Source organism: Nerophis lumbriciformis, linkage group LG01 (genome assembly GCF_033978685.3).
Source record: "Nerophis lumbriciformis linkage group LG01, RoL_Nlum_v2.1, whole genome shotgun sequence".
Taxonomy (NCBI): Eukaryota; Metazoa; Chordata; class Actinopteri; order Syngnathiformes; family Syngnathidae; genus Nerophis; species Nerophis lumbriciformis.
The window spans coordinates 67,056,811-67,074,072 of record NC_084548.2 but is presented as its reverse complement, the minus strand read 5'-3'; the positions used below and the strand labels follow the sequence as shown (position 1 = coordinate 67,074,072).

The following is a 17,262-nucleotide window of genomic DNA, read 5'->3' as shown; positions in this document are numbered from 1 at the left end:
CATCAGCCTCCTCACTCCATCATCTCCCACATCTACTCCTCCCTCTTTCATCTTTAACCTCCTTATCACAGCCTCACTCCTTCATCTGCTCCCCACTCCATCATCATCTCCTCCTCACCCCTTCATCATCCTCCACCTCACCCCATCATCAGCATCCTCTTCTCCTCACTCCATCATCAGCCTCCTCTTCTCCTCACTCCATCATCAGCATCCTCTTCTCCTCACTCCTTGATCATCAGCCTCCCCCCCTTTCCCTCTGCACAAGCACTGCAGCCCCCCCCCAGCATAGCAACACTACTTTCCCTCCATTTTGTCTTCCTCCCAAGGGACAGTTAAGGATGGTGAAGTAACTGCAAGAAGAAGAAAGTTCCTGGGTGATAAAGAGCAATATAACCTGCCATGGGGACACAAACACACATGCAAATATTATATCAATATTCTACATGCTCTAATTACAGCAGGGAGTTTGTTTAGCTAAAGCACAACGAGGACGATACGTTTAATGGTTTCCCCAATGTAAAAACTCATTAAATATAACGACTTATTGTTCATCTCGCTTGAGGGTAAACGGGAAAGTGGGAAATAATACAATATACTCATTTATGTAGTGTATTGTACAACACCACTAACATTGTAACGGTGCTAAAGTGCCGATGAGTTGATTATACCGTAAATAGTAAACACACAACTTTCACAGTAAAGTGTTGGTTTTGGTATTTCCAAAGCATCTGCTAAAATTGCAGGAAGTTACCCACAGCCACAGCTCATTTGAGACGTGAATTGGTGCAATTGCCGTTACTTGTATCGCATTCAGCCATTTGAACATCTATTTAGCGCTTTAAATGTTGCTGTTGTGACAGTCATGTGTGTCACACCGCTTTACTATCAGCGCAAATATTAGTTTGGTGACGTGAATAAAAATAACTTTTCCTATGTGGTTTTCTTCAGTGAGGAACAATGACAGCACTTTATTGTTGATGAAATGCACAGGTGTAAAATAAATGTGTACAACGAATAAATGTTTAAAAAAATAAAATTCATGTTCAGTGTGGTGGTTACCATCCAGTGGCGTGTGGGGGGAAGCAAAGGTCAAATCAAGAAAGTGGGCCATATAAAAAAAGACTTTGGGTAGTTCCTTTAACACGATGGCCGATACTAATCAACTAAAAATGTGATTTATTAGGATGCAAAAGAGGCTAGCCAGTATGCAGACAGGACAAACAAAAGCAATAATTATCTGCTCACCACGTTTCAAGTTTACTAGCCAACGGACAAAAAGACAAAATACTTCTTTCTTTACTAGATTGGTCAAACCTCACACTTGCTGATCACATGACCGTGGTCGGATGGCTTGTTCTGAGCTCCTGCTTTCAAAGCGGGTCCTTGTGGAGTCCAGGTGAGGCAGATGTGTTGGTGCGGTCTAAAGGGGGTTAAAGGTCAGACCTGCTGCTTGCCCAGCTGAGCGTCGCCGCCCCGCCTGGCGGACGAGGGCACGAATTTGGGAATAATGATGGGCAGGGGCGCCTGTCCTCCTGAGCTCCCTGTGGGCCCGAAGCCGTTCTCCAAGTTCTCCCCTTCCTCCTCCTCCTCGTCATCGTCATCATCATCATCATCATCATCGTCATCCTCGTCATCGTCGTCGTCTGACGAGTCCTCCAACTCAGAAATCATCTTAACTCCCGCCATGAGCGCCGTTCTCTCCTCAGCTTCCGGATGCTGGATGTTACCGTGGAGACGGAGCGCTTGGACCGACTCCTCTTCGCTGTCAGAGTCGATGGCGATGGGCTCGGGGAGTCTGGCAGGCGATTTGGGCGGCGAGGTGCAGTTGATTGTCTCGGTTTGGTCGGGGCGTTTGGGTTTTAAAGAGGAGCCGCCATTGGTCGCCGCGGACTCCTTCCGTCTCTGGCGGGCTTGCTCCGAAAGCCCCAAGCGGTTCCTGGATGTCCTCCTTTTGCCAGGTCCGGCCTCGAATGCGCCGCCCTCCAACGCCAGCTCGTGGCTCACCTGGCCCGCCTCGTGCATGCTGAACCCCAGCAGGACGCCGGGGCGCAGGCTTTCGCACTCCTGCGCGCATTTCCTGCGAGTGTTGACAAAGTGTCCGGAGACGTCCGACTTCCACAGCCAGAGTCCGGCCGCCAGCTTTTCCACCTCCCGCTGGGTGGCGTACGGCGCTCGGTTGAAGTAGCGGGTGAGGAACGCCTTCCTCGACTCGTACGACTCGTTCTCCAGGCCCTGCGGGTCGAGCGCGAGACAAACGGGCTCGTCCGGGTTTTCCTCAAACTGCGTGTTCATGTCTCTGGGGTGCGCCCTCTCCCCGGGAGGTCCCCGCCTCCTCCTTTTTGGCGCGCTGGTGTCGGAGGTGTCGACGCCGGTCCGTTTGGCGGCCTGGCCGGTCCTGGAGGCGGACCTATCCTGGCCGTTGTGAGACTTTCCTACGCCTCGACAGTGGACGAGATGTAAGGTGATGGTGGAGGCGGTCATGTTGCTGGTGTACACGCCCAGACAGTGGATACACTTGTAGGTCAGCTTCTTCTCCACCGGGTGCACCGTCTGGATGACTTGGTGGCGCTCCTTCAAGTGGTGAGCCAGGGAGTCCGAGATGGGGCCCTTGAGGATGGAGAAGCAGAGCGGACAGAGCGTCTTTCCTACGTCTCTCTTGTACGGCACGGCCGCGTGCGGGACATTCTTGACCGTGTCGAGCGTTTTGGAAGGGTGCTGAGGTAACGGCCTCTTGGCCGACAGCAGGGAGGCGGCCAGCGAGGACGACACGGCGGCGTGGTTTTGGGCGTGAAAGGCCACCGACTCCTCCGGGGCGTCCTTCATGTTGTAGGTAGTCACGATCAGCTGCACGTTCTTTGGGTTGCCCTGCTGCAGGGTCAGGTCGAAGGTCAGCGGGGAGTCGGTGCGAGGCCCCACCGCCTCGTCCGGGTGCGACAGGCGCATGTGAGCCACCATCTTCTCCACGTCGTTGAAGGTGGCGCGGCAGTGCGGGCAGGACAGGCCGTGGATGAGCATGTGGTTGAGCAAGGTGTCGCTGGGCAGGTAGCGGTTGCAGTAGAGACACTTGCTGGTGAAGTTGTGGATCTTCATGATGTAGTTGGCCACGGCGGGCACCTTCTCCGCTTTGTGCTCCTTCTCAAAGTGGCAGCTGTACACGTTCTCCGGGAAGAGCTCGTTGCAGATGGTGCAGATCTTCCACTTCTGGGTGTGGGAGGGGCCCAGGACCGAGGAGCCGCCTTTCTTGGCCGCGACCGAGGCGACGGTGGTGGACGCCGCCTGCACCCGGGGGCCGAGGGAGCCCGACTTGAGGGAGGTGTTGAACATCACGGGGCTCCGCAGGCTGGCTCCGGGGAACGGATGCCTTGCGGAGTGAGACTGCTGAGAAACGTGGGCGCTTCCCTTCCCTTGAAGGACGCCAAAGGAAAAGGTCTGGTTGGTCGCGGACTTAAAGCCCGCTGACTCGTGTTTGATCGCCGAGAGAAGACTCTGAGGACTGAAGGTGGGCTTTGATGCTGAGGCGACCCGGGCCAGCTGCTGGGAAGCCGAAGGCCTGGTGGTGGCCATGACGGCCCCCTTTGGACCCATCCCGATGATGGTTTTGTCTCCTTGGGACTTGGGTATGAGCAGGATGGGTTTGGGACGGGGGACGATCACGCTGGTGTGGCCTATCATAGCCGTCACTTGGTATCCGACCCTCTCGTGGTCCTCGATGACATGCTGGACAAGTGCCTCGTAGGTTCTGGGGACAAACAGACACTTCTTGCAGTGGATCTGATGACTGTTCACATGGTTGGTGTTGCTGCCCTCCGGTTTCCCGGCGGTGCCGCCGTTTTGGGCCTTCTCTCCCGGTTTTGCGATGTAAGGCTGCGCCACCTGCTGGAAGTGTTCCCTGTAGATGTGCTTGCGCACCACGTTGTACAAAGGGTCCCGGTAGGTGCACTTCTTACAGTAGTACACCGCCTGCTCCACGCTGTCCCCCGGCCTCTTCAGGAGGCCATCCTTCATCAGGAGGCCGCCGCCGGCGCCGGGCCCCTGGCGCACGGTGCTGCTGGGCACATGGAAGAGTTTGATGTGCGTCTCCAGGGTCTTCTTGTTGCCGTTGTAAGTGCAGTAGGGGCAGTTGAGCAGGATGTTGTTCTCGAAGTCTTGGCTGTGGACATTGCGGAAGTGGCTTTTGTACGCAGAGAAGTATTTGGACGAGAAGAGGCAGCCGGTGCAGCAGAAAGGTTTGGAGCGGTAGTCCTGGAACACATCGGAAGGAGGCGGGACGTCACGGTTTGTGCTTGCAAACGAGGAAGACGTGGTGTGACATTTGCAATACGTACTTGGACTTTGGTGTGCGACGGCTCCCACATGCACACGTCCTCCCAACAAGTGTGCTTGATGTACACCTCAGGCGGCGTGTAGGCCTTAAAGTCCTGCAGGAGACAACAGAAGAGCACTCTTTGACATACAGTACAGGCCAAAAGTCTGGACACATCTTCTCATTTAATGTATTTTCTTTATTTTCATGACTATTTACTAGAGATGTCCGATAATGGCTTTTTTGACGATATCCGATATTGTTCAACTCTTAATTACCGATTCCGATATCAACCGATACCGAAATATACAGTTGTGGAATTAACACATTATCATGCCTAATTTTGTTGTGATGTCTCGCTGGATGCATTAAACAATGTAACAAGGTTTTCCAAAATAAATCAACTCAAGTTATGGAAAAAAATGCCAACATGGCACTGCCATATTTATTATTGAAGTCACAAAGTGCATTATTTTTTTTAACTTGCCTCAAAACAGCAGCTTGGAATTTGGGACATGAGGAGGTTGAGGTGGGCGGGGTTGGGGGGGGGGGGGGGGGGGGGGGGGTGTCGTGAGGGGGTAGCGGGGGGTGTATATTGTAGCGTCCCGGAAGAGTTAGTGCTGCAAGGGGTTCTGGGTATTTGTTCTGTTGTGTTTATGTTGTGTTACAGTGTGGATGTTCTCCCGAAATGTGTTTGTCATTCTTGTTTGGTGTGGATTCACAGTGTGGCGCATATTTGTAACAGTGTTAAAGGTTTTTATACTGGCACCCTCAGTGTAACCTGTATCGCTGTTGATGAAGTATGCGTTGCATTCACTCGTGTGTGCGTACAGAAGCTGCACATATCTTGTGACTGGGTCTGAACGATGTTAGAATGGATGAAAAGCGGACGTGACAATAGCTCGTAAAGTACGTTAAAGGCAGTGCATTTAAGGAACGCCCACTGATGAACACCTTCGTCCGATAATGAAGGTTGCCTCAGCTCAAAGCCTGAGCCCCGACATTAATGAACTAGCATCCAAGAAAAGATGGCAGGTATCTGGCTTGGGCACATCAGATTAGATCAGTGTGTTGCAAACTGAGCAGTTTAAAGTCCTGAATGGTTGGTTTATTCATTGTTATTTTATTTTAAAATGTATTAGCCTGTGGAAAAAGTTAATGTTGATATTTACCTCAGAAGGCTGCAAATAGAAAAGAGGCATTACATTTTTATTTAAATTGTATTTGACATGCCATTGATATTTTTTAATTATTATTATTATTATTATTATTATTTGAAACTCGATTTTGCATGTCACTATAAAGTTATATAAGCCTTGCTTGTTCAATATTCAATGCAAACCTTGTTTGGGTCCCTATTAAAAGGTTCATTTGTTCAACCTTGGCCCGCGGCTTTGTTCAGTTTTAAATTTTGGCCCACTCTCTATTTGAGTTTGACACCCCTGGACTACGGCATTGGCACGGACTACAGTGGCGGACGTGCGCAAATTTTCAGGACATATGCAGATAACGTGCACAGGCCTGCCTGGTTAGGCTACAACGACTAAGTTCTGGAATTCTAACTTCGATTTATATTCTGTTGCTTCGATTAATCGTTTAAGGAGTGCAACTAGGGATGTAAACGGTATTAATGATAACCGCAGTAAAACTTCCCGAAGATTTGTATTACTGTTGTAAACTAGAATAATTTTTGAAGCGATTGATTAACTGCACCTTGATAAACTGACGGACAGACTGGCGCCAGCTCGCGAGCTTTAACGCTAATTTGAAAACAAGAGACGTTAACGTCTTTCCACATTAAGAAACGACTTACCCCAATCGAAACTTAAGTAAAAATGTTACTGTGCACATTGAACCTACAAGCGGTTGTCTTTTAGAACAGCGATCGTCCACTAGAGAAAATAATTATACATTTGTTACACACTTTTTATTTAAATAAATCTTTAAGTGCTACAGTACAAACGAATATTTAAAACAATAAAAGCTTAGCCATTAAAACAGATACATTACTAAGACTAGAACACTACCAGTGAAGCACAAGAAACAGAAAACATGCACAATAGTGGCTTTTATAACAGTCTATTTTAGAGATGTCCGATAATGGCTTTTTTGCCGATATCCGATATTGTCCAACTCTTAATTACCGATACCGATATATACAGTCGTGGAATTAATACATTATTATGCCTAATTTTGTTGTGATGCCCCACTGGATGCATTAAACAATGTAACAAGGTTTTCCAAAATAAATCAACTCAAGTTATGGAAAAAAAATGCCAACATGGCACTGCCATATTTATTATTCAAGTCACAAAGTGCATTATTTTTTTTTACATGCCTCAAAACAGCAGCTTGGAATTTGGGACATGCTCTCCCCGGGAGAGCATGAGGAGGTTGAGGTGGGCGGGGTTGAGGTGGGGGGGTGTATATTGTAGCGTCCCGGAAGAGTTAGTGCTGCAAGGGGTTGTGGGTATTTGTTCTGTTGTGTTTATGTTGTGTTACGGTGCGGATGTTCTTCCGAAATGTGTTTGTCATTCTTGTTTGGTGTGGGTTCACAGTGTGGCACATATTTGTAACAGTGTTAAACTTGTTTATACGGCCACCCTCAGTGTGATCTGTATGGCTGTTGACCAAGTATGCCTTCAATTCACGTTTGTGTGAAAAGCCGTAGATATTATGTGAAAGGCAGTACCCAAAGGTTTAATGGCGCTCTGTACTTCTCCCTACGTCCGTGAACACAGCGGCGTTTTAAAAAGTCATAAATTTTACTTTTTGAAACCGATACCGATAATTTCCGATATTACATTTTAAAGCATTTATCGGCCGATAATATCGGCAGTCCGAAATTATCGGACATCTCTAGTCTATTTATTTTAGTTATTTAAAAAAATACTTGGTTAAAAGACTTTAGTGTACTTTTTGTGCATATTCAAAAATACCGTCATAATAATGAAAACTGTGATAATTTTGCTCTCGATTAACGTGATATGAAATGTTCATGTCGTTACAACCCTAAGTGCAACTGATAAACATTTATAAAATGTGTACTACATAGAGTGCCCGGAACTTTAAATAGGCTAACATAGTTAGTAGGGCTGGGCGATATATCGATATATTTTTAAACAAGATATGAATTAACAAAATATCGTAATATCGATATTGATTTATTTCACGTTATAATGACCAAACACCACTTATTTGTTGTGTTCCTTGATCCCCCCCCCTCCCTCTCATGGGCTACTAAACCCCTCCCCTTCCTCCTTCCTCCTTCCAAGACGTGCTTGCACTATAAGAACATTGGTTGTTTACTATGAGTCACCATTGGCAAAACATTAGGGACAGGCCAATCAGAGGCAAGATAGTGCGGGTCATGGAACCAGGAAGGGAAATCACAACAGACATCCCAAATGACGACGAGAGAGTCGTAGAAGAGAAGAGGGGATTTTCAAGCGGGCGATTTATATAATAAAAAAAGTAGTGAAAAATGGCAGAGGGATTCTCTTCTTTAGATTTTTCTTTTAGCGATGTAGACCACGTCCAGGAAACCCACAATGTGTCTACTTGGCCACATTTAGACAAATGTATGCGTCTGGATGAAACATTTATTTGAGTTGTTTACCATGTACCGTATTTTTCGGAGTATAAGTCGCAAAGTCGCACCCGCAGAAAATGCATAATAAAGAAGGAAAAAAACATATATAAGTCGCACTGGAGCCCAGCCAAACTATGAAAAAAACTGTGACTTATAGTCCAAAAAATACGGTAAGCCCAAATCAAAGCTGTTCTTCAGTTGCCATATTTCGCAGGAGAAATGCTGCCAAAAATGTACGCCAAAGTCAAATCAAATCAACTTTATTTATAAAGCACATTTAAAATTTACCACAGGGGTAGCCAAAGTGCTGTACAATGAACAGGTTAAAAGATAAACCGAGTACCGAGCAAACACAACACAACACAAACAGAACACGATAAAAAATAAATAATTAAAATAGAATAAATAAAAACAGGTTCACAGCAGGTGTATTATGGGGCGCCATTGCAGGATGGATATCACTCAGTGTTAAAAGCCATGGAATAAAAGTATGTTTTTAAGAGAGATTTAAAAACAGGAAGAGAGGAGGCTTGTCTAACACTCAGGGGTAGGTCGTTCCAGAGCTTGGGAGCAGCAACGGCGAAAGCTCTGTCACCTCTAAGCTTCAGCCTTGTGTCAGGGACCGTCAACAGCAGCTGATCGGCTGATCTTAAGGATCGGGTGGGGCAGTAAGGCTGAAGGAGGTCGGAGAGATAGGTTGGCGCGAGGTTGTTTAGACATTTAAAAACAAATAAAAGGAGTTTAAAATTGATTCGATAACGCACAGGGAGCCAGTGAAGGGACGCTAAAATAGGGGTGATGTGCTCACGTCTGCGGGTCTGTGTTAACAGACGAGCAGCAGAGTTCTGCACGAGCTACAGGCGGGCGAGGGAGGCCTGGCTAATGCCTACATACAGGGCATTACAGTAATCAAGACGATTCGAGATAAAGGCGTGGATTAATTTCTCAAGATCATGTCTTGATAGAAGCGGTTTCACTTTCGCTATTTGGCGTAATTGATAAAAGCTTTTTTGAACGACGCTGCTGATTTGTTTTTCGAATTTAAAATCTGAGTCGAACTTTACCCCCAGGTTTGTGACACAGTCGCTGAGATACGGGGTCAGAGTGCCGAGGTCAACGTTGGGGGAGGGAGAGCGACTTGGACCGAACAACATAACTTCTGTTTTATCTTCATTTAGGCTCAGGAAGTTAGCTGAAAGCCAGACTTTGATGTCGTGCAGGCAGTCAATAAGACGTTGAACCGTGTTATTTTGTGCCATGGGAAAATAAATCTGGCAATCATCGGCGTAAAAATGAAATGCAATACTGTACTTCCTAAAAATAGAACCAAGGGGGAGAAGGTAAAGCGCAAATAAAATTGGGGCAAGGATTGAGCCCTGGGGGACCCCATGTGGTAAAGGAGCTGTGGACGACATAAAACTGTCTACTTTTACACAAAAACTCCTGTCGGTTAGGTACGACCGGAACCAGTTGAGGGCGGCGCCCTTAATGCCCACACAGTTCTCAAGACGAGTGATTAAGGTGGCGTGGTCGACGGTGTCGAACGCAGCAGACAGATCTAAAAGCACCAGGACAACATATTTACCAGAATCAGTTGACAGAAGTGAGGAAGATCATAGCTGTACAATGAAGTCAAGTCACTTACTTGGCGCTGACCAGAACCGTACGTGTGTGACGGTCCATTACATCATTACATGTATTTTTTATCTGAGTTTGATACATTTTGTATTATTTGCATAGCTATGTTATTTATTTTATGTAGAAAGAATATGTTTCAATTGTATTTATGTTATGTAATTCTGTGCTACTTAAACCGTTTATTTTCTGTGATGTAAATACTCATCTTGACTAACTGGGTTAATAAAAGTGCTGTTAATACCCATCATAACTAACTGGGTTAATAAAAGTGCTGTTAATACCCATCTTGACTAACTGGGTTAATAAAAGTGCTGTTAATACCCATCTTGACTAAGTGGGTTAATAAAAGTGCTGTTAATACCCATCGTGACTAACTGGGTTAATAAAAGTGCTGTTAATACCCATCTTGACTAAGTGGGTTAATAAAAGTATGTTAATACCCATTTTTACTAACTGGGTTAATAAAAGTGCTGTTAATACCCATCTTGACTAACTGGGTTAATAAAAGTGCTGTTAATATCCATCTTGACTAACTGTGTTAATAAAAGTGCTGTTAATACCCATCTTGACTAACTGGGTTAATAAAAGTGCTGTTAATACCCATCTTGACTAAGTGGGTTAATAAAAGTGCTGTTAAGATCCATCTTGACTAACTGTGTTAATAAAAGTGCTGTTAATACCCATCTTGACTAACTGGGTTAATAAAAGTGCTGTTAATACCCATCTTGACTAACTGGGTTAATAAAAGTGCTGTTAATACCCAGCTTGACTAACTGGGTTAATAAAAGTGCTATTAATACCCAGCTTGACTAAGTGGGTTAATAAAAGTGCTGTTAATACCCATCTTGACTAACTGGGTTAATAAAAGTGCTGTTAATACCCATCTTGACTAAGTGGGTTAATAAAAGTGCTGTTAATACCCATCTTGACTAACTGGGTTAATAAAAGTGCCACTGACTGTTTACAGTACAGTTGTCATTCACTTCAATTTCAGTGAATCTCGCTCAAAATTGAATATCTTTATACGTATATTTTCACGGGAAAATATATCGAGATGTATATTGAATATCGAGTTTAAGTAAAAATATATCGAGATATACTTTTTCGTCCATATCGCCCAGCCCTAATAGTTAGTAACATGAGTGTGTGGGTGTCATGATCTGTGGGGCCGAGAAAAGCTGAGTTTTTATTTAACTTTAACTTCTATTAATGCACACGTTTTAAAAGTGTAACTTCAATGTTGATGTGTATTTATTAAAAATAGTGAAAGTTATGGCACACAGAAAAAAATTGCATTAATATGCATACGCATAGATACTGTAAAGTGTGTATTATCCGATATTGATAGATTCCTTAACTACTAAAATAATTGATAACTGTAGCCCTACCGACCAGTGCAGAAGCTCCTGATACTACTCCTGCATTATTCAAAATAAGGACACAGTGGCGGAGTTTTTAAAAGAGGCTGACCTGTAGGTGGTCTTTGCAGTACTCCAGACCGATGTCTCCCAGGACCCTCTTGACATTTTTACGAGCTTTACGCAGACTACTCAGGTTGTTGACAGGGAGCTGGAACATTCTGCCCACCTGGATTGGGGGGAAAAACACAAAAATGGATATATTTTCTTGTCACAAACAATGCCATGAAATAGTAACTAACAACAACGATGGAGGAGGGCGTGTAAGAGTTGTTGACAGTCTTATCCAAAGACAGTGGACAGTGCAGTGTGCAGCAGCGACAGGGCAACTTGCTGTTAGCGTGTGTTTATTTTGGTCATTTCCATAGCTGTGTATGCTCAAATGTTACAATGAGTGGAAACTCACTGACGAGAAACCTGGAAAAAGCAGCAACGTTGAGTAGAACTACATGAAGGTACCATGCAGTGTACAAATATGGCACAATCGTACATAATGAATGACATGATGTATGATTTACATTGCTCTATGTATTGTACGTACCACTACTACTTCCTGTCATTCGGTATCCTCCTCTCGTAGCCTATTTATACAGAAATGTATCAACATTGTAGTTTTAATGCTAACAAGCTGTGTCTCCAAGAAGTGTTATTGTTTACTTTTTACTAGGGATGTCCAATAATATCGGACTACCGATATTATCGGCCGATAAATGCTTTAAAGGGGAACATTATCACCAGACCTATGTAAGCGTCAATATATACCTTGATGTTGCAGAAAAAAGACCATATTTTTTTTTAACCGATTTCCGAACTCTAAATGGGTGAATTTTGGCGAATTAAACGCCTTTCTAATATTCGCTCTCGGTTGTGACGTCACATTTTCTCAAACACTGAGTCAAATCAGCTCTGTTATTTTCCGTTTTTTCGACAGTTTTCCGTACCTTGGAGACATCATGCCTCGTCGGTGTGTTGTCGGAGGGTGTAACAACACGAACAGGGACGGATTCAAGTTGCACCAGTGGCCCAAAGATGCGAAAGTGGCAAGAAATTGGACGTTTGTTCCGCGCACTTTACCGACGAAAGCTATGCTACGACAGAGATGGCAAGAATGTGTGGATATCCTGCGACACTCAAAGCAGATGCATTTCCAACGATAAAGTCAAAGAAATCTGCCGCCAGACCCCCATTGAATCTGCCGGAGTGTGTGAGCAATTCAGGGACAAAGGACCTCGGTAGAATGGCAAGCAATGGCGGCAGTTTGTTCCCGCAAACGAGCGAGCTAAACCCCCTGGATGTCTAGGCTCAGACCGTCCCGAAGATGATCAAGAGAAGAATATCGACCCTAGCTTCCTTGGCCTGCTGACATGAGGGTATGTCTCCAGAATATATTAATTGATGAAAACTGGGCTGTCTGCACTCTCAAAGTGCATGTTGTTGCCAAATGTATTTCATATGCTGTAAACCTAGTTCATAGTTGTTAGTTTCCTTTAATGCCAAACAAACACATAGCAATCGTTGGTTAGAAGGCGATCGCCGAATTCGTCCTCGCTTTCTCTCGTGTCACTTTCGTCGGTTTCGCTTGCATACGGTTCAAACCGATATGGCTCAATAGCTTCAGTTTCTTCTTCAATTTCGTTTTCGCTACCTGCCTCCACACTACAACCATCCGTTTCAATACATTCGTAATCTGTTGAATCTTTTAAGCCGCTGAAATCCGAGTCTGAATCCGAGCTAATGTCGCTATAGCTTGCTGTTCTTTCAGCCATGTTTGTTTGTGTCGGCTTCACTATGTGACATCACAGGAAAATGGACGGGTGGTTAAAATCAGGCACTTTGAAGCTTTTCTTTAGGGATATTGCGTGATGGGTAAAATTTTGAAAAAAACTTCGAAAAATATAATAAGCCACTGGGAACTGATTTTTAATGGTTTTAACAATTCTGAAATTGTGATAATGTTCCCCTTTAAAATGTAATATCGGAAATTATCGGTATCGGTTTCAAAATTATCGGTATCGGTTTCAAAAAGTAAAATCTATGACTTTTTAAAACGCCGCTGTGTACACGGACGTAGGGAGAAGTACAGAGCGCCAATAAACCTTAAAGGCACTGCCTTTGCGTGCCGGCCCAGTCACATAATATCTTTGGCTTATGACACACACACAAGTGAATGCAAGGCATACTTGATCAACAGCCATACAGGACACACTGAGGGTGGCCGTATAAACAACTTTAACACTGTTACAAATATGCGCCACACTGTGAACCCACACCAAACAAGAATGACAAACACATTTCGGGAGAACATCCGCACCATAACACAACATAAACACAACAGAACAAATACCCAGAACCCCTTGCAGCACTAACTCTTCCGGGACGCTACAATATACACCCCCGCTACCTTCTACCCGAAAACCCCGCCCACCTCAACCTCCTCATGCTCTCTCAGGGAGAGCATGTCCCAAATTCCAAGCTGCTGTTTTGAGGCATGTTAAAAAAAATAATGCACTTTGTGACTTCAATAATAAATATGGCAGTGCCATGTTGGCATTTTTTTTCCATAACTTGAGTTGATTTATTTTTGGAAAACCTTGTTACAATGTTTAATGCATCCAGCGGGGCATCACAACAAAATTAGGCATAATAATGTGTTGATTCCACGACTGTATATATCGGTATCGGTTGATATCGGAATCGGTAATTAGGAGTTGGACAATATCGGAATATCGGCAAAAAAGCCATTATCGGACATCTCTATTTATAATAATAATAATAATGAATTAGATTTACATAGCCCTTTTCTAGACACTCAAAGCGCTTCACACAGAAGAGAGAACCCCTCATTCATTCACTCCACATTCACACGATTATGGTGATAAGCTACATTTGTAGCCACAGTTGCCCTGGGGTAGACTGACGGAAGCGTGGCCGCCAATCTGCGCCTACGGCCCCTCCGATCACCACCAAACATTCATGCACATTATTACACCAGTGGAGCAAGGGTGAAGTGTCTGCACTGTGACCTCCTAATGCTAGTCTTAATCGACAATGATACCCACTCTTTGGCCTTCTGTCTCATCCTCTGCATCTGTGTTTTCAATTTGCATCTCTTCTACATCTCCCTACTCGCTGTCCTCAATCTCTTCATCTTCTAGGGACTCCTTAAGGAGGGTCTATATTGACCATTGCAAGGTCTGTAACTCTGACAGAGTACACATGGAACCAAATGGACCCCATTTTGATTAATGATAGGTCTTGAAATTAGAAATGTTGAGAAACACTGCTTTAGGGGGGGTCTAGATTGTCTTCCAGCAAGCAGGAGAACATTGAGTGGGTTTTTAAGCAGTGTTGCCAACTCCTCAGCAAGGAAAGTCGCTACTGGCTGTGGTAAAAGTTGCTAGATGACATCACTGGCTCAACTGATATTTAAAAGATAGTCTGTTATTTGTATTATCTTCTGTATGTTGTCTCCTGAAAAAACACAGTCGTGTCATCTGCAAATATTACTAACTTTAAGTCCTTTGTAACTTCACAAATGTCGTTTGAATAAAGATTGAACAATTTTGGTCCCAGTACGTCACAAGATATTTTCAGCTCCTATCTTCACGCAATGCTTCCTGTTGGTTAAGTAGCTTCTAACCCAGTTCAAGACCAACCCTCTGATGCCATACTGTTCTCATTTGTTTATTAGGATATTTTGATTGATTGTGTCAAATGCTTTTGTTAAATCCATAGACTGCAGCAGCACATTTTTTTAAATATCTTTTGCAATGGTTATCTCTTCCGTTGTTTCGATTAATGCCACAGATGTTGAAATGTATCTGTATTGGTTGTCTGAGTGTTTAATTTTTTTATTTATTTAAGTAATTTCTCTAATCTGTTGTTCAACAATTTTTCAACAATTTTAGAAAATTATGGAAGTAGAGAAACAAGTATCTAGTTTGTAGACCTTTGTTATTTTCATTTTGTCTGGGAATGTGCCTGTTTAAAATGATACTGTAGGTTGCAGATATATGTTAAAGGTTCTGAAATCTCTTCAATAACCCTTTTTATCGTTTTAATATATGTTCCATTACATTCAGTTGAGGTCTTGGATTTAAATGTTTTCACAATATTATTTCCTCGTGTCACACGTTCGAGGAACAATGAGTTGGGATTTCTGTCTCCACTGTCATTCAAGTCTTCATACGACTCGGGATCTGGAATCTTACCCCCCATATTTGGCCCTTTCTCACTGGCACTCATCGAGGGCGGACGCTCCCCTTTCCTCTCCCTTATCTCTCCTGCTTGCTTTTGTCTTGGCTTAACTTTTTTGTTGCCTCTTTTTGCACTGCTCTCCAAATCTAAACATTGGAACTATTTAACTGGCCTCAACAAAATTGACAAGATCTTGGGTTTGGGGGAACTGGCTTGTCGTGACGGAGCGGTTGTTGCTGGACACACGACGGACTCTTGGGAGAAGAAGGTGTGCCGCATACCTGGCGACCCTTTCAGTCGAGGACGTGAAGATATCTACCTATTCGGAATTATGACAACAGGACATCTGCTGATTGGAGTAAGCGTTGCTCTGGTTTGTCGACAAATTGGAAGTTGCTGGCAGTTTTCAAAGTACCCCAAAGCTGCCACAAGTCATTGGAGGATGCGGGAAGAACTGTGGACACTTTGCGATCGGACTGTCTGCCAGGCAGGATGAATTTTGAGGATCAGTCATAGACAATTTAGAGTGAAGAGCAAATTTTATTTTCACTCGCATACAAAACATTCTAACTTGGATTTTTTTCCCTGGCTTTCCCAGTGCGGCGAAGACACAACAAATTCCCTTCTTGTCTCTCATGGACACACACCTGCTGTTGTTGACTTTGGACTGATTATCAGCTGCACAATATCAAGGCCGCGGAACAGAGACACACTGCAGGCTTACACACACACACACACGCATCCACAAAAAATATACAACCACACACACATTCCCCACCCCCAATCCAACGCCCTTGACGCAAATCCCATAGGGGTGATGGACGAATGGGCAGCGCCTGAAGAGCTGCAGCCTGCCACCATGGCCCCCCACTCCCTCCCCTCTGTTGCTAGATATCTCGAGATGAACGTTGTAGGGGTGTAACGGTACGTGTATTTGTATTGAACCGTTTCGGTACGGGGGGTTCGGTTCGGAGTAGGGCTGCAACAACTAATTGATTAAATCTATTAAAATCGATTATAAAAATAGTTGGCGATTAATTTAGTCATCGATTCGTTGGAACTATGCTGCTTTTTTTTAAATAAACCTTTATTTATAAACTGCAACATTTACAAACAGCTGAAAAACAATAATAAAAATAAGTACAAAAACAGTACAAAACAGCGCCAGGGTGGCGCTGAGGCTACGTCTCATGAGGTGGAGGTAAGCTAGCCAATGATGTGTCATGTGCAGCTCACGTGACGACATAGGCTCCTTTGCTGGAAATATTTGAAAAATGGCGCAGGAAAACAGTACGGATAGTTTAGCGGAGAAACATCTTGAAGTTATTGCTTCAATGGGGAAAAGTGTACGACCTAAGTCGTCAAAAGTGTGGGAACACTTTACTTCAAAGAAGAGCGTTTCCTGCAAAATGGCACGGAAGTACAACATTGCTTCAGGAGCACCTGAAAAGGAAACATGTTGGAGCCATGGATGAAGGGAAGAACTCGCGGTACGTAACTTTTTAAGTCCATAGTGGCAACAGGCATTCATGAGTTCAGCTTTTTTGTGAGTAACGTTAACGTTATGCCTTTGTTGCAACGCGGGGCTGATAATGTGTCTCCGGCACATTTGACTCCGTTTTGAGAGAGAAAACGCACGGTTACCAATTTGGAAATAAACGTAACGGACATAAATATCTAATGTTGGTTTCATAATGGATCAATGTAGCCGGGCCCGATAAAGCTATAAAAATATATTTAGATTTGAGTGACACTTTAGTATAACTAAACGTTATGAAGGTGCTGGAATATTTCATGCTATTATTCAGAGGCAGCCTAAAATGAATCCTTTATTATTCACAACAGAAACGTGTACAATATCTGATTCTGTGTTATTATTGCTGTATGCTGCACTCCCAATGTCCAGAACATGGTGCCAGTATGCTGGTTTTTTCAATAAAATACTGGAAAGGATAGAAATGTAGTTTGTCTCTTTTATCCGATTATTAATCGATTAATCGAAGTAATAATCGACAGATTAATCGTTAGTTGCAGCCCTAGTTCGGAGGTGTACCGAACGAGTACATGTGCTAGCAGCGACCGGGCTAGGACAACATGTAAAAGCCAGAGCTGGA

General features: G+C 44.1%; 1 protein-coding gene across 1 annotated transcript in view; it reads right to left on the bottom strand.

Annotated features, from left to right (window-relative positions):
* Nucleotides 1-948: 948 nt before the first annotated feature.
* Nucleotides 949-17,262, bottom strand: part of adnpb (activity-dependent neuroprotector homeobox b) — a 29,638-nt gene continuing 13,324 nt past the window's right edge. Inside the window, exons 2-4 of the mRNA XM_061924700.1 lie at nt 11,004-11,120; nt 4,326-4,418; nt 949-4,242 (exon numbers count right to left, since the gene is read on the bottom strand). Coding sequence (XP_061780684.1) covers nt 1,438-4,242; nt 4,326-4,418; nt 11,004-11,111 — 3,006 coding nt within the window. The 5' untranslated portion in view covers nt 11,112-11,120 and the 3' untranslated portion in view covers nt 949-1,437. The remainder of the gene's footprint in view (nt 4,243-4,325; nt 4,419-11,003; nt 11,121-17,262) is intronic.